This window comes from Hyperolius riggenbachi, chromosome 3, assembly GCF_040937935.1.
Source record: "Hyperolius riggenbachi isolate aHypRig1 chromosome 3, aHypRig1.pri, whole genome shotgun sequence".
NCBI lineage: Eukaryota > Metazoa > Chordata > Amphibia > Anura > Hyperoliidae > Hyperolius > Hyperolius riggenbachi.
The window spans coordinates 466,686,458-466,705,146 of record NC_090648.1 but is presented as its reverse complement, the minus strand read 5'-3'; the positions used below and the strand labels follow the sequence as shown (position 1 = coordinate 466,705,146).

General features: G+C 45.4%; 1 protein-coding gene across 7 annotated transcripts in view; it reads right to left on the bottom strand.

Annotated features, from left to right (window-relative positions):
• Positions 1-18,689, bottom strand: part of ABCC9 (ATP binding cassette subfamily C member 9) — a 195,735-nt gene that overhangs the window by 162,052 nt on the left and 14,994 nt on the right. For 5 of the 7 annotated variants that reach the window (XM_068277946.1, XM_068277950.1, XM_068277948.1 and 2 more), the window contains exons 3-4: positions 7,198-7,339; positions 596-717 (exon numbers count right to left, since the gene is read on the bottom strand). In XM_068277946.1, the coding sequence (XP_068134047.1) occupies positions 596-717; positions 7,198-7,339 (264 nt within the window). Of the gene's footprint in view, positions 1-222; positions 230-404; positions 484-595; positions 718-7,197; positions 7,340-18,689 lie in introns of those variants that run through there. The other 2 variants (XM_068277951.1, XM_068277952.1) reach the window with 2 other exon arrangements.

Genomic DNA, 18,689 nt, shown 5'->3' with positions numbered 1-18,689 from the left:
AGTTCATTATCTGTTTTAATAAATAACAGGTTAGCTATTCCATTAGTTGGGCCACCCCAGTCCTATCTATACTAACAAGGCTAAAATTAACCCTCACCTTGATCCCAAACACCTGCTCTCCATCCATAATATCTGACCGCTGCTACCAGTTCTGCACTATACCTTGTATGCCATAATACTAAGAGACAAGGATATGACACTCTGTGATCTTCAATTACTTACCAAGTAGAAGTTTTGGGAGGTTTGAAGTTTCAGTGTTGTGGTAATTTATCAATTACGTTGCCGCTATGAATCTCACAATGTCATGATATCCCACCGCTGCCACCAGTTCTGCACTATACCTTGTATGCCGTAATACCGATAGGAGACAAGGATATGACACTCTGTGATCTTCAATTACATACCAAGTAGAAGTTTCGGGAAGTTTCAAGTCTCAATATTGTGGTAATAGATTATCGATGTTGTGGTCACTATGAATTCCACAATGGCCGAAATGTCCATGATATCCCACCGCTGCCTCCAGTTCTGCACTATACCTTGTATGCCGTAATACCGATAGGAGACAAGGATGACACTCTGGTCTTCAATTACTTACCAAGTAGAAGTTTCGGGAAGTTTGAAGTCTCGATATTGTGGTAATAGATTATCGATGTTGTGGCCGCTATGAATCCCACAATGGCCGGCATGTACAAGTGAAGGTGGCGAGAGTCCATATTCCTATTAAAAAACCACAAAGGATGTCAGAGGTCAGATTGGGAAGGCAGATGAGTTACTCTGTCCAGAAATTATATTACCGTGTTTGATGGATACTGGAGGCCAGTGGTGTAGCTAAGGAGTTGTGGGCCCTGATGCAAGTTTTACATTGAATGTGACAATCCAGCCCCGCGATCCCGTCGAGATCTGCTCCCGTTAGCGTACGCAGGAAGTACGGGCGCAGACGGACAACGAGACCGGTTGCTGGATCGTCAGAGGGAAGAAAGAAAAGGGCGACAGAGCGTGCCAATCCCGTCTAATCTGCTCCCGTTAGCATACGCAGGAAGTACGGTGAACAGACTGACAATAAAGATTGGTCACGCAGCTGCCGACAATATGTAATGGGACAAACATCCACCAATCCCGTATTACTAGGCCACTGTTGCCATGCAGGTCTCATGCACTAGAGACTGCTGGAGGCAAATTCACTGTGTGCGTAGTAAACGGTTAAGATTGGTTGGAGGTGCCCATACATGTACAATTCTGATTGTATATACAATCGGTAAACTAAAAATATCGATTTCGCGCTGGAAATCGGGTAAATAAAGTAAACTGCCACCACTCTCTCAAGTTCAGGGAGGAAAGAGACTCCCGCTATCATAATACGGTAGCCAGCCCAATCACGTTCAACACGCTCAAGTCACCGTTCGGGGAATAATCACTTCCGACGGCTTAAAGACTGTGAGCAATGTGACGTTAAAGAAAGGTTACTGGGTCCCTATATGATGCAATCTCGAATTGTATTTACAATCGAGAAATGAAAGTTATCGATTTCGCACAGGAAATCTGGTACTAGCTAATCCTAGAAGGAAGAAACGGTTATTTACAACCTAGCTAGCAAATCAACAATTTATAAGCAAATCATAAACAATGCGGTAGTATGACTGACTCTTCAGAGGGCAGATTCGTTATAGCAGCAATCAGATGACCAGAAAAGGCACACAACTGAACGATAAAATCGTTAGTTTATTTCTAAACTACATACACACAGCTTATTTTAGAACAGATTGATTGGACAGAGAGAAGAGAGGAAGAGAAACAGAATGTCTGAATATACAGATTAAATACCGTTATTGGTAGTCCATGCGGCAATCGCAAGTCTTTGGCGAAAGTCCCAAAATGGCGGTTGCCATGCGGCCAACAGGCCTTTGTTAGAAAGTTCAAAGATGGAGGTTGGCCCGTGTCCCTGCGGGCTGCCAGGATGTTACTAGGCATCAGATTGAAGGTAAAGGACCCTGGACTTTTGGATCATGTCAGTTTTGTTCCTCATTGTAGGTGGGAGGAGTTATGACACATACAAGTCCAGCCTTGCAATTTGAATAAGGCAATGCCCCCTTAGGCAGGGAGAGGTTTTGGGCCAATTCATATTTTGCCCGCTCTCAGCATGCCCGTAGGTAATATCAAGAACCCGAATAAATATTCACAATCAGCGTAAGTGTGTGAATCTGCTAATACCAAACACGAGGAGTCTGGATCGCTAATAGCACCATCCCCCCCTTTCACCTTACTGGCACTGGTTCCGAAAGATCCAGAGGGCTGAAAATCTCTCAGGACCAGTGTCATGTGGAATCTAATAAACTCCGTGAATTTGAGGGAACTGCGATCTTGGGAACACCAGAAATATTACCAAACTGTGCCTATTTATTAAATACAGTTTCTACAGTTTTGTTGAATCTTTGGGTGCCCAGATGGCGTGATAAGGATCATTCCTGTCTCCTTTCAACTCAGGCCACAAGGCAGCTAGGTGTCGGACTCCTGGTGTGTCGGTGCCGATCAGGCTGGAGAAAGCTACAATTTATGAGCTTCTGTCAACTGATATCTACCCTTCACCTGATGGATGAGGTTATAAACACCTCAGGGGGTCCCCAGTGCTGGCAGAGAATCTTTTCAACAGGAGGCTAATTACCTGACCCTGAAAAGATTTCTCCAGCCCTTTGGCGAAGGGAAAAAAAAGTGTATTTAAACCAAAAACTGTCAGTTTGGTTGGTTTGCGAAGAACTAGCGTTGGTAACTCCATGACGCATTCGATATGTCATACCGACGGCGTCACAGGCCCCCCCAAGCATTCTATACATAACAATTGAGACGGCGCACCGAAACCTGCCAATGGCAACTGCAGTGTCAGAGGTGCAAGAAGGGGATGGGAAACAGTTTGATGATTACCACTATTCAAAGTATCTATAGAAGTCATTATTATGAGCACAGGACCAATAGAGAGCTAATACTGTAACTGAGGGAGGACCCTTTGGGGCCCCTCTGGCCCAAGGGCCCCGATGCGGTCGCAACCTCTGCAACCCCTATTGCTACGCCCCTGCTGGAGGCCTTTTTCCCACTAAGACGTTGCGTTAGATGCAATGTTAAGGTCGCATAACGTGCCCCTAACGCAACGCATGGTGGTGTTGAAGTTGTACGTCAGATTGAGCCGTGTTATGCGGCTTTTGATGCGTCTGTGATGCCGTGATGCATACTTTTCGCTGCATGCGGACCACGTGGTACCGCCAGCCAATCGCCGCACAAAGCGGCCGCTCAAGGAAGTAAACACTGCACGTCACACAGTGCAGTGAATATTAATTAGCCATGTGGCTGGCCGCAATAGCGGACTCTCCCCTCCTCCTCCAACACTTACTAAGCATGTGCAAACAGTCTAACGCGGCTTAGCCGTGTATAACGTACTGCATGCAGTACTTTCCAGGGGCGTAGCTAGGGGTGGGCGGGGTAGGACATGTGCCCCCGGGCTCTGGGGCCCTAGGGGCGCCCAGCTGTGACCTGAGGTGTTTGTTTTATATATATTTATTTATTTAATTATAGCGGAAGTACAGAGAAGAGGGAGAGCAGTGGGCACAGCGGTGGGGAAGGGCAGACGCCCCCCCCCCCTTACCTCACCTTGGGGCTCCCCTCTCTCTTGCTCCCCCCTCCAGATATGAGTGGCGGGCGACAGAACACTTACCCTATTCACGGCGCATAGAAACATCTGTGCTCCGCTACTCTGGTCTAGTCTAGATCAGAGTAGCGGAGCACAGATCGGTCTACTCCTCCGGGAATAGGGTAAGTGTTCTGTCGCCCACCGCACATACCTGGAGGGGGAACCGAGAGAGAGGGGGAGCCCCAAGGTGAGGTAAGGGGGGGGGGGGCGTCCGCCCTTCCCCAACGCTGTGCCCACTGCTCTCCCTCTTCTCTGCGTACCCACTGGGGGGGACACCTGGCTACCTATTCTGGGGATTACTATACCCCTGGCTACATATACTGGGCACATATACCCCTGGCTACATATACTGGGCACATATACCCCTGGCTTCATATACTGGGCACATATACCCCTGGATACATATACTGGGGATTACTATACCCCTGGCTACATATACTGGGACATATACCCCTGGCTACATATACTGGGACATATACCCCTGGCTACATATACTGGGGATTACTATACCCCTGGCTACATATACTGGGACATATACCCCTGGCTACATATACTGGGCACATATACCCCTGGCTACATATACGGAGCACATATACCCCTGGCTACATATACTGGGCACATATACCCCTGGCTACATATACTGGGCACATATACCCCTGGCTACATATACTGGGACATATACCCCTGGCTACATATACTGGGACATATACCCCTGGCTACATATACTGGGGATTACTATACCCCTGGCTACATATACTGGGACATATACCCCTGGCTACATATACTGGGCACATATACCCCTGGCTACATATACTGAGCACATATACCCCTGGCTACATATACTGGGCACATATACCCCTGGCTACATATACTGGGCACATATACCCCTGGCTACATATACTGGGCACATATACCCCTGGCTACATATACAGGGCACATATACCCCTAGCTACATATACTGGGACATATACCCCTGGCTACATATACTGGGCACATATACCCCTAGCTACATATACTGGGCATGTATACCCCTGGCTACATATACTGGGCTACATATACTGGGCACGTATACCCCTGGCTACATATACTGGGCACACTCGTAAGACTATTCAACCTCATCCTGAGTGCTGGCTCCTTTCCTCAGGCCTGGAGCGAAGGCCTCATAACACCCATCTACAAGAATGGGGACAGATATGATCCAGCAAACTACATAGGAATCTGTGTCAGCAGCACACTGGGGAAACTGTTTAACAGCATCATCAATAAAAGGATCCTCTCCTTCCTCACACAGCAGGACGTACTCAGCAAAAGCCAAGCTGGGTTCATGCTGGGCACATATACCCCTGCCTACATATACTGGGCACATATACCCCTGGCTACATATACTGGGGACATATACCCCGGCTACATATACTGGGGACATATACACCTGGCTACATATACTGGGGGAACATATACACCTGGTTACCTATTCCGAGGACACCTATAGGCCTGGTTACTTCCACTGGGGACACCTATAGACCTGGTTACCTATACTGGGGGGCACCTATTTTGGGGGAACTGCTGCCAGTTTAATTGTATTTTTGGGGAACCGCTGCTGCCAGATTAAGTGTATTTTGGGGAACAGCTGCCAGTTTATATGTATGTTGGGGTAACCACTGCTGCCAGATTATGTCTATTTTGGGGGAACCATTGCCATATTATCTGTATTCTGGAGGAACCTCTGCCTAATTACATGTATTTTTGGTGAATGCTGTCAGATTACATGTATTTTGGGGAGAAACACTATGGCAGAGCTTAAACTTCCCTGGCAGACCTTTTACACCACTGCTAAGGTCATGTATATTTGGCTCCACCCATTACCACACCCACATTCTGTTGCGTGGTCACGCCCCTTTTTTGGCGCGGTGCGCGTAGTTCCCCCCTTAGAGGGCGCATTAATAGTCTTTGTCACCGGGCGCTGAAAGATCTAGCTACGCCTCTGGTACTTTCACTTAATGTCCAGCATTACAATGTAACGCAACGTGGGCACTGTGAACAGCCCATTGATTTTTCATTACTGTGCGTTGGGCTGCGTTACAGGCTGCTCTAACGTGCGACTGTAACATTCCACTGTGAAAGCAGCCTAAACCACAATAATTTATTTTGACTCTCTGGGGTTCAGGTGGTCAGATCTCTGCAGCTATAATTTCCCAGCTCTGCTCTTTTACCGCACCTATATTTAATTTTCCAGCTCTGCACTCTTACTACATCCATCTCCAGGGACTCTCCTCTTTATGCCGGATTCTTTTCCCTCTCAGAAACTTTGGGGGTGAAATCTCTTGCCTCCATAGTTTTCATTGCTGCAAAACTGCTGCAACAATTATCAGGGGCTTCCCTCCTCCTTACTGGATTCTTCTATATCTCTTTGGTAGTGAGAGCTCTGTGCTTCTGTGTTCCCGGTTCCCCTATTCCTGTCTATCCGCTTCCGGACTAAAGGTGGCCACACACCATACAATTTTTTAAATATCTGTTCAATTTAAGAATTGCAATCAATTTTTCTGACTGATTGTAACATTTAAAAAATATGACCAATGTACCACACACGTATGTTCAATTTCTCCCCAATTATGATAAAAATGATTTGAAACTCTCAGAAAATTGCTAGGGTGTGTATATTAATAAATTGACAATCGAACACACACCATACAATCTTTAGTAGAAATTGAACAGAAATATCTGGCATTCCGGATCTATTTAAATAGAAAAAAAACGAGAAATCCGATCGGATTTTTCAGTCGAAAGGAAAAAAAGCTTTCGATTTTTTTCGAGAGATACGATCGTTTTTATCGAATTGCTGTAAAATCGGATCATTTTATTGTATCGTGTGTGGCCACCTTAAGGGTAAGCTCATTGAAATCTACATCCTATTTGGGACCTGTGTATCCCTGCCAGGGCTTAGATTTTGATTACCGATCCACTCTTCTGCTACTGCAGCCCACTCTCTATGCTGCTGGGAGGGGGGTAGTTTTAGGTACTAGGAGGGGCTGCAGGGGCGTAACAATAGGGACTGCAAGGAGCTCCTCGCTCTAGTGTCTGACGCTACTTCCTGTATAAACAGGAAGTAGCGTCAGACACTAGAGCGAGGAACATCCTCGGTGGAACGCAGGAAGGTATGTGTATCTGCCGCTGCCCGCCACCTGCACAGATACTGATTGATGCTGGAGGGGAGCACAGAGGGGAGAGCCCGAGGTGAGGGAGGGGGAGACTGTCACCCCTCCCTGCAGATGTGTGTCCATGGCCTTCCCCTCATGCTGCGGTCCCTCCAGCCCCCCAAAACGGCCCTGAGCAGGCCTGGGGGGGGCATCAACATTTCTGCAGGGGGTTGATGGATAAGAAATGCATTTTCAATTTTGTTGGGTATAAGAGGTCATGTAGCTGACCAGCCTACACCACAGACCCAGAACCGGCTGCCTGATCTATGTCCCTGGAGAAACACCTACCCTCTAATTTCCCTCCCAGGGTCCTCCCAGGTCACTCACGTGTCGGAGACAATGCCCTCGGCGATCTCGCAGACATGGACAAACAGCAGGACAAAGGTCAGAATCCATCGCAGGTTGTGTCCAGGGAAATGCAGCCAAGTGTTGTGGTGGATCTGCACCTTTGAACTCTGACTGCCCCAACCTGCAAAACAGAAACACCATTCTTCTTATTAAAGTGAAAATAAACCGATGACATAAACAATTGTATCTATACTCCTGCTCCTAAAAATGACCTTTTAAGATTTATTTAAGTATTTATATAGTGCCAATATCTTCCGCAGCGCTGTACAGAGTATATATCGTCTTGTCACTAACTGTCCCTTAGAGGAGCTCACAATCCAGTCCCTACCATAGTCATATGCCTATGTATGTATCGTGTAGTGCATGTATCATTGGCTAGGGCCAATTTAGGGAGAAGCCAATCAACTTATCTGTATGTTTTTGTGATGTGGAAGGAAACTGGAGTGCTTAAAGGAAACCCACACAGACACGGGAAGAACATACAAACTCCTTGCAGATGTTAACCTGGTTGGGATTCGAAACCGAGGACCCAGCGATTGCAAGGCGAGAGCGCAAACCACTATGCCACAGTGCTATCCCATAGTTTAATCTTATGTATAAACGTTTAAAAAATAGATTTTAAATGTTATTACGTCAGCTTTATGGCAGTCTATTAAGTATCCCAGAGCTAAAATACACAATCTATTGACCTTTTTTATTTATCCCCTGCTATAAGATGTTGTTCTCTGCAAGGAAATGCTTTATGGCTGTAATTCCTTATCAGTGAAGGTTACATTATAATCCGCCAAAGATCCAGCAAAAGAGAAGCTGTCATTTGCATGCCTGAAGATTACATCTTTCAGATAGGAAAAAAAAAAAAAAAAAAGAAATACAGCCTACTGATCTGCATGCTTGGCACTGTACATACTGTGCATGAGATTATCTCATGTCACATGTCACCTCAGGTACACTTTAGTATACTAATATTCTGTTGTGCTGGTTTCTATATTCAGATTATAATTATGTATGGCAAGAGGAGCGGTCATATGCTAATTACTCATACCCACTGCATTTCCTGTATAATAATGTTGCTTAGTGATGGCACTTTACTGCTCCTGACTCTCCAGGAAAGGCTATCAGGCCGCTCAGGCTGACTGAAAGCAATAGACATTCCATAAAGCTAATTGAGATCCTTAAAGTGAACCAGAGACGAAGCACCCTCATGTATTTTACCATATACAGGATCTTCTCAAAAAATTAGCATATTGTGCTAAAGTTCATTATTTTCTGTAATTTACTGATAAACATTAGACTTTAATATATTTTAGATTCAACTACAGACAACTGAAGTAGTTCAAGCCTTTTATTGTTTTAATATTGATGATTTTGGCATACAGCTCATGAAAACCCAAAATGCCTATCTCAAAAAATTAGCATATTTCATCCGACCAATAAAAGAAAGTGTTTTTAAAACCAAAAAAAAGTAAACCTTCAAATAATTATGTTCAGTTATGCACTGAATACTTGGTCGGGAATCCTTTTGCAGAAATGACTGCTTCAATGCGGCGTGGCATGGAGGCAATCAGCCTGTGGCACTGCTCAGGTGTTATGGAGGCCCAGGATGATTCAATAGCGGCCTTAAAGAGAAACTCCGACCAAGAATTTAACTTTATCCCAATCAGTAGCTAATACCCCCTTTTACATGAGAAATATAATGATTTTCACAAACAGACCATCAGGGGGCGCTGTATGACTGATTTTGTGCTGAAACCCCTCCCACAAGAGGCTCTGGTACCGTACGGTACTCTGGGCAAACTGCCACAATGTAACAATGTTCACAGACAGGAAATGGCTGTTTAGAGCTGTCTGTAACAGCCAAAACAGCTAGGAGCAGCTTACATAACCTGCCCACAGTAAAAATGTCACCATGTAATAAATGTCAGAATGTGAATCTGGGAGAGGAAAGATTTTACAATGAGCAAACACTGCCTAAATCATTTATACATAATTATGGTAAAAATGAAGCACTTTTTTTATTACATTATTTTCACTGGAGTTCCTCTTTAAGCTCATCCAGAGTGTTGAGTCTTGCGTCTCTCAACTTTCTCTTCACAATATCCCACAGATTCTCTATGGGATTCAGGTCAGGAGAGTTGGCAGGCCAATTGAGCACAGTAATACCATGGTCAGTAAACCATTTACCGGTGGTTTTGGCACTGTGAGCAGGTGCCAGGTTGTGCTGAAAAATGAAATCTTCATCTCCATAAAGCTTTTCAACAGATGGAAGCCTGAAGTGCTCCAAAATCTCCTGATAGCTAGCTGCATTGACCCTGCCCTTCATAAAACACAGTGGACCAACACCAGCAGCTGACAGGGCACCCCAGACCATCACTGACTGTGGGTACTTGACACTGGACTTCAGGCATTTTGGCGTTTCCCTCTCCCGAGTCTTCTTCCAGACTCTGGCACCTTGATTTCCGAATGACATGTAAAAGTTGCTTTCATCCGAAAAAAGTACTTTGGACCACTGAGCAACAGTCTAGTGCTGCTTCTCTGTAGCCCAGGTCAGGCGCTTCTGCCGCTGTTTCTGGTTCAAAAGTGGGTTCATGCTTCCATCTGCTGAAAAGCTTTATGGAGATGAAGATTTCATTTTTCAGCACGACCTGGCACCTGCTCACAGTGCCAAAACCACTGGTAAATGGTTTACTGACCATGGTATTACTGTGCTCAATTGGCCTGCCAACTCTCCTGACCTGAACCCCATAGAGAATCTGTGGGAAATTGTGAAGAGAAAGTTGAGAGACGCAAGACCCAACACTCTGGATGAGCTTAAGGCCGCTATCGAAGCATCCTGGGCCTCCATAACACCTGAGCAGTGCCACAGGCTGATTGCCTCCATGCCACGCCGCATTGAAGCAGTCATTTCTGCAAAAGGATTCCCAACCAAGTATTGAGTGCATAAGTGAACATAATTATTTGAAAGTTGACTTTTTTTTTTGTTTTAAAAACACTTTATTTTATTGGTCGGATGAAATATGCTAATTTTTTGAGATAGGAATTTTGGGTTTTCATGAGCTGTATGCCAAAATCATCAATATTAAAACAATAAAAGGCTCGAACTACTTCAGTTGTGTGTATTTGAATCTAAAATATATGAAAGTCTAATGTTTATCAGTACATTACAGAAAATAATGAACTTTATCAGAATATGCTAATTTTTTGAGAAGATCCTGTATATCAGTGGGAACATTAGAGAAAACACCTACCTTGCTCTCTGTTTCATTCTTCACTGTTCAGCTTGCTTTTTATAAGCCCTGATAAAATCCCCAAATGAGTACTGAGTCTGGCTTTGCTCAGGAATCATTATAGCTGAGTCTGTCTTCTCTGATGTCTTTTCAAGCCCAAGACTGCCCCCTTCTGGCTCTGCTATAATGACACGGCTATAATGATTCCTGAGCAAAGCCAGACTGAATGCTCAGTCGGGGATTTTATCAGGGCTGATAACAAGCAGGCTGAGCAGTGAAGGATGAAACAGAGAGCAGGGTAGATGTTTTCTCTAATGTTCCCACTGATATATATGGTAAAATACATGAGGGTGCTTCGTCTCTGGTTCACTTTAACCACTTGAGGACCGTGGGCTTTACCCCCCTTAAGGACCAGGCACTTTTTTTCCATTCAGACCACTGCAGCTTTCACGGTTTATTGCTCGCTCATACAACCTACCACCTAAATGAATTTTGGCTCCTTTTCTTGTCACTAATAAAGCTTTCTTTTGGTGCTATTTGATTGCTGCTGCGATTTTTACTTTTTATTATATTCATCAAAAAAGACATGAATTTTGTCAAAAAAATGATTTTTTTAACTTTCTGTGCTGACATTTTTTAAATAAAGTAAAATTTCTGTATACATGCAGCGTGAAAAATGTGGACAAACATGTTTTTGATTAAAAAAAAAACCCATTCAGTCTATATTTATTGGTTTGGGTAAAAGTTATAGCGTTTACAAACTATGGTGCAAAAAGTGAATTTTCCCATTTTCAAGCATCTGACTTTTCTGACCACCTGTCATGTTTCATGAGGGGCTAGAATTCCAGGATAGTATAAATACCCCCCAAATGACCCCATTTTGGAAAGAAGACATCCCAAAGTATTCACTGAGAGGCATAGTGAGTTCATAGAAGATATTATTTTTTGTCACAAGTAAGCGGAAAATGACACTTTGTGACAAAAAAAAAAAGTTTCCATTTCTTCTAACTTGCGACAAAAAAAAAAAATGAAACCTGCCACGGACTCACTATGCTCCTCTCTGAATACCTTGAAGTGTCTACTTTCCAAAATGGGGTCATTTGTGGGGTGTGTTTACTGTCCTGACATTTTGGGGGTGCTAAATTGTAAGCACCCTGTAAAGCCTAAAGGTGCTCATTGGACTTTGGGCTTTGGGCCCCTTAGCGCAGTTAGGCTGCAAAAAAGTGCCACACATGTGGTATTGCCGTACTCAGGAGAAGTAGTATAATGTGTTTTGGGGTGTATTTTTACACATACCCATGCTGGGTGGGAGAAATATCTCTGCAAATGACAATTGTTTGATTTTTTTTACACACAATTGTCCATTTACAGAGAGATTTCTCCCACCCAGCATGGGTATGTGTAAAAATACACCCCAAAACACATTATACTACTTCTCCTGAGTACGGCGATACCACATGTGTGGCACTTTTTTGCACCCTAACTGCGCTAAGGGGCCCAAAGTCCAATGAGTACCTTTAGGATTTCACAGGTCATTTTGAGAAATTTTGTTTCAAGACTACTCCTCACGGTTTAGGGCCCCTAAAATGCCAGGACAGTACAGGAACCCCACAAATGACCCCATTTTAGATGGAAGACACCCCAAGGTATTCCGTTAGGAGTATGGTGAGTTCATAGAAGATTTTATTTTTTTGTCACAAGTTAGCGGAAAATGACACTTTGTGAAAAAAAACCAATAAAAATCAATTTCCGCTAACTTGTGACAAAAAATAAAATCTTCTATGAACTCACCATACTACTAACAGAATACCTTGGGGTGTCTTCTTTCTAAAATGGAGTCATTTGTGGGGTTCCTATACTGTCCTGGCATTTTAGGGGCCCTAAACCGTGAGGAGTAGTCTTGAAACGAAATTTCTCAAAATGACCTGTGAAATCCTAAAGGTACTCATTGGACTTTGGGCACCCAGTTAGGGTGCAAAAAAGTGCCACACATGTGGTATCGCCGTACTCGGGAGAAGTAGTAAAATGTGTTTTGGGGTGGATTTTTACACATACCCATGCTGGGTGGGAGAAATAACTCTGTAAATGGACAATTGTGTGTAAAAAATGTGTAAAAAATCAAAAGATTGTCATTTACAGAGGTATTTCTCCCACCCAGCATGGGTATGTGTAAAAATACACCCCAAAACACATTATACTACTTCTCCCGAGTACGGCGATACCACATGTGTGGCACTTTTTTGCACCCTAACTGCGCTAAGGGGCCCAAAGTCCAATGAGTACCTTTAGGATTTCACAGGTCATTTTTGTTTCAAGACTACTCCTCACGGTTTAGGGCCCCTAAAATGCCAGGGCAGTATAGGAACCCCACTAATGACCTCATTTTAGAAAGAAGACACCCCAAGGTATTCCGTTAGGAGTATGGTGAGTTCATAGAAGTTTTTATTTTTTTTGTCACAAGTTAGCGGAAATTGATTTTAATTGTTTTTTTTCACAAAGTGTCATTTTCCGCTAACTTGTGACAAAAAATAAAATCTTCTATGAACTCACCATTCTCCTAACGGAATACCTTTGGGTGTCTTCTTTCTAGAATGGGGTCACTTGTGGGGTTCCTATACTGCCCTGGCATTTTAGGGGCCCTAAACCGTGAGGAGTAGTCTTGAAACCAAATGTCGCAAAACGACCTGTGAAATCCTAAAGGTACTCATTGGACTTTGGGCCCCTTAGCGTACTTAGGGTGTAAAAAAGTGCCACACATGTGGTACCGCCGTACTCAGGAGAAGTAGTATAATGTGTTTTGGGGTGTATTTTTACACATACCCATGCTGGGTGGGAGAAATCTCTCTGTAAATGACAATTGTTTGATTTTTTTTTTTTACACACAATTGTCCATTTACAGAGAGATTTCTCCCACCCAGCATGGGTATGTGTAAAAATACACCCCAAAACACATTATACTACTTCTCCTGAGTACGGCGGTACCACATGTGTGACACTTTTTTGCAGCCTTGGTGCGCTAAGGGGCCCAACGTCCTATTCACAGGTCATTTTGAGGCATTTGTTTTCTAGACTACTCCTCACGGTTTAGGGCCCCTAAAATGCCAGGGCAGTATAGGAACCCCACAAGTGACCCCATTTTAGAAAGAAGACACCCCAAGGTATTCCGTTAGGTGTATGGCGAGTTCATAGAAGATTTTATTTTCTGTCACAAGTTAGTGAAAAATGACACTTTGTGAAAAAAAACAACAATAAAAATCAATTTCCGCTAACTTTTGACAAAAAATAAAATCTATGAACTTGTCATACACCTAACAGAATACCTTGGGGTGTCTTTTTTCTAAAATGGGGTCACTTGTGGGGTTCCTATACCGCCCTGGCATTTTACGGGCCTAAAACCGTGAGTAGTCTGGAAACCAAATGTCTCAAAATGACTGTTCAGGGGTATAAGCATCTGCAAATTTTGATGACAGGTGGTCTATGAGGGGGCGAATTTTGTGGAACCGGTCATAAGCAGGGTGGCCTTTTAGATGACAGGTTGTATTGGGCCTGATCTGATGGATAGGAGTGCTAGGGGGTGACAGGAGGTGATTGATGGGTGTCTCAGGGGGTGGTTAGAGGGGAAAATATATGCAATCAATGCACTGGGGAGGTGATCGGAAGGGGGTCTGAGGGGGATCTGAGGGTTTGGCCGAGTGATCAGGAGCCCACACGGGGCAAATTAGGGCCTGATCTGATGGGTAGGTGTGCTAGGGGGTGACAGGAGGTGATTGATGGGTGTCTCAAGGTGTGATTAGAGGGGGGAATAGATGCAAGCAATGCACTGGCGAGGTGATCAGGGCTGGGGTCTGAGGGGGTTCTAAGGGTGTGGGCGGGTGATTGAGTGCCCTAGGGGCAGATAGGTGTCTAATCTGATAGGTAGCAGTGACAGGGGGTGATTGATGGGTAATTAGTGGGTGTTTAGGGTAGAGAAGAGATGTAAACACTGCACTTGGGAGGTGATTGGACGTCGGATCTGCGGGCGATCTATTGGTGTGGGTGGGTGATCAGATTGCCCGCTAGGGGCAGGTTAGGGGCTGATTGATGGGTGGCAGTGACAGGGGTTGATTGATGGGTGGCAGTGACAGGGGGTGATTGATGGGTGATTGATAGGTGATTGACAGGTAATCAGTGGGTTATTACAGGGAAGAAGAGATGTAAATATTGCACTGGCAAATTGATAAGGGGGGGGGTCTGAGGGCAATCTGAGCGTGTAGGCGGGTGATTGGGTGCCCGCAAGGGGCAGATTAGGGTCTGATCTGATGGGTAACAGTGACAGGTGGTGATAGGGGGTGATTGATGGGTAATTAGTGGGTGTTTAGAGGAGAGAATAGATGTAAACACTGCGCTTCGGTGGTGATCTGATGTCGGATCTGCGGGCGATCTATTAGTGTGGGTGGGTGATCAGATTGCCCGCAAGGGGCAGGTTAGGGGCTGATTGATGGGTGGCAGTGACAGGGGGTGATTGATGGGTGGCAGTGACAGGGGGTGATTGATGGGTGATTGATAGGTGATTGACAGGTGATTGACAGGTAATCAGTGGGTTATTACAGGGGAGAACAGATGTAAATATTGCACTGGCGAATTGATAAGGGGGGGTCTAAGGGCAATCTGAGCGTGTAGGCGGGTGATTGGGTGCCCGCAAGGGGCAGATTAGGGTCTGATCTGATGGGTAACAGTGACAGGTGGTGATAGGGGGTGATTGATGGGTAATTAGTGGGTGTTTAGGGTAGAGAATAGATGTAAACACTGCACTTGGGAGGTGATCTGACGTCGGATCTGCGGGCGATCTATTGGTGTGGGTGGGTGATCAGATTGCCCGCAAGGGGCAGGTTAGGGGCTGATTGATGGGTGGCAGTGACAGGGGGTGATTGATGGGTGATTGATAGGTGATTGACGGGTGATTGACAGGTGATTAGGGGGATAGATGCATACAGTACATGGTGGGGGGGCGGGGTATGGGGGGGGGGTCTGGGGAGAATCTGAGGGGTAGGGGGGTGATCAGGAGGGGGCAGGGGGGAGGGGGGGGGATAAAAAAAAAATAGCGTTGACAGATAGTGACAGGGAGTGATTGATGGGTGATTAGGGGGGTTATTGGGTGCAAACAGGGGTCTGGGGGGTGGGCAGGGGGGGTCCTGAGGGGTGCTGTGGGCGATCTGGGGCGGGGGGGGGGGGGAATCAGTGTGCTTGGGTGCAGACTAGGGTGGCTGCAGCCTGCCCTGGTGGTCCCTCGGACACTGGGACCACCAGGGCAGGAGGCAGCCTGTATAATACACTTTGTAAACATTACAAAGTGTATTATACACTTTGTATGCGGCGATCGCGGTGTTAACATCCCGCCGGCGCTTCCGTATGGCCGGCGGGATGTTGCGGCGGGTGAGCGGCGACAGGCGGAGGATCGCGTCACGGATGACACGATCGCTCCGCCCATGCCCCTACAAGGACCGCCGCCATTTGTCTATACGGCGGTCCTTGCGGGGTGCACTTCCCGGCCGCCATTTGTCAATACGGCGGTCGGGAAGTGGTTAAAGTGAACCAGAGACAAAGCGCCCTCATGTATTTTACCATATGTATCATTGGGAACATTAGAGAAAACACCTACCCTCTTCACTGTTCAGCTTGCTTCATATCAGCCCTGATAAAATCCCCAAATGAGTATTCAGTCTGGTTTTGCTCAGGAATCATTGTAGCTGAGTCTGCCTTCTCTGATGTCTTTTCAAGCCCAAGACTGCCCCCTTCAGGCTCAGCTATAATGACTCAGCTATAATGATTCCTGAGCAAAGCCAGACTGAATGCTCAGTCAGGGATCTTATCAGGGCTGATAACAAGCAGGCTGAGCAGTGAAGGATGAAACAGAAAGCAGGGTAGGTGTTTTCTGTAATGTTCCCACTGATATATATGGTAAAATACATGAGGGTGCTTCGTCTCTGGTTCACTTTAATTAAGCAGATTGTTGACTACATACTCTGACAGATGCAACATATTTATTATGTTCCGTTATATTCGAACAATATGTTGTTAATGTGTTATCTCTTGTATTTACCTGTGTTGGGATGACAACAGGAGTCAGGATTCAGTGTTATTAGGTGGGTGATAGTAGCTGTCACTACTAGGGAGGGATCAGGGGAAGTGTAGTCTAATAGGCAGTCCAATAGTAGTCCAATAGGAGGTAGCATCAACTCCTCCCACCAGCTCTGCTGCTTGGAGAGCAGAGCAGGTCTAGGATGAGAGTGTCATCAGGATGTTAAAAAATATTTTAAGTGAACCGAGCACCATTTTTAGCACCAAGGGCATCTCAATAGCAGATGTAATATACATGCCAACAATGTGGCTGATTGATAAAATAAAACTTAAATTTGATCTCTTCTTTTTACATTTAAAAGTTTAGCAGAGGCTTCTATTATCCTATTTCCTCTAACTTCCGTGGCCTGCCCGACCTCAGATGTTTCAAACAGATAAGGACAGCTGTAGTTATTTTATTGCACACATTAGCAGAGAGCAAACATTGTCATGCTTTCACTTGACAAAGAGCGGTTTATCCGTTCGAAACGGCGACAGTCCGTTGTGATTGGAATTGGGCTGCAATGGAGGCGTAACCTATTCTGGAGGAAGTCCTCATGCTACTGTTTGCAGCTAAGAGCTATATCTACTCTCAAGAGCTATAGTTACATTCTGGGAGTCCAGATGTCATGGCTATTTTTTGTTCACTTTTTTTGTGAATAAATACCCTGCTTTTTAAGAATTGGCAAGTGCTGGTCATCTTCACTTTTTTGCTTGCATTAAGTCTGTATCAGCCATACAGGCTAGACCTGGCACAGCCGTTGAAGCAAGATAGGTGTGCTGTCCAAGAAGTACAAAAGATCGGTGTAACACAGAGAGGATCTGATTACCGGTGAACTGCAGTCTCACCGAGAATACAGAATATACCCGATTATTGGTGATCTGCAGTATCACCGATAATCAGATATGTCTACTAACCTCTGGATACCAGAGAGAACAAGTGAGTGTTTAGATGCAACAGTATACTTTGAGTACTTCTCCAGAAGTATGTTCCTTCCTATGGCCTAGACTCTCCCGGGGGAGGAGCTAGGCTGAGTGTAGGAAGGACAGAGCGTGAGTGACACCTGAGAGAGAGGGTGTCACTAACAGATCAGGGAACTGCCTCTAACAGTAAGGCCAGTTCTCAAGGTCGGCAAGCCAGGTCATCAACACACAGACAGATAAGGTACAGATTCAGGAGACTGATACGGAATCCAATAAGCAGACAGGGTTCGGCAACGGAGTATCAGAATAGCAAGGTATAGAATCAGGAGGCAAATACAGAGTCCAGGAACGAGCAGAGTTTGGTAACAGGGTATCAGAAATAGTAAGGTACAGAATCAGAGTTCTGAGGAATAGTTAGGCAGGCAGAAGGTCATAACAAATAATACAGTTCAATATTCCTAATGCTAAGGTGTGAGTTCCTTGATCATCAACACCTTTGGAAACTATGCTAGAACACAGATACAGACAAGGTCTGAGTGCTACCACGTAGTGATCGCAACGGCAGACACCAGAGAAATGACCAGCATCCAGTATATATACTACAGCGCTCACCATCGCCACCCCTAAGTGCTGGACCAATGGAAGACGGTGAAAATGTCAGCTGACCCGCTTGGTCAGCTGACTCTTCTCTGGCTGTCTCTGCCTCTCAGCGCGCGCGTCCTTCTGAACCTGTGTGGACTAGCAGTCCCAGCCACACCAGATATGTCTTGCAATGTATCCGCTGATTCAGGCGCGGGGGCCGCGGTCTCCCCGCGTCCAACCACAATGTCAGCAGCCTTGCCATGCGTGCAATCCGCTGCATCCAACGCGGACTCCACCGCTCTGCCCATGCGGCATGCGGCGGTTTCTTCGCGTTGTGCCGCCATGTTAGACGCGGAATCAGCCGCCTCACTCTGAGCCCTTGTGGCGGCTTTTCCGCGTTTCCTCACAAGCCAAAAGGATAAACGGAAGATAAATGAGCTTAGAAAGCCAAATTCTTGGTAAATAGAGGAGGTAGTGTTGGACTTACCTAATCCAAGTAGACACACAACGACTGTAGTAAAGACAGTCCATATATTTTATTTATGAACTCCAAATATGCAACGCGTTTCGCAGGTTTGATCCCGCCTCATCAGGCAATAACAACGAAGCAATAGCATATGTGGTCAGTAGAAGAGCCAGGCACCT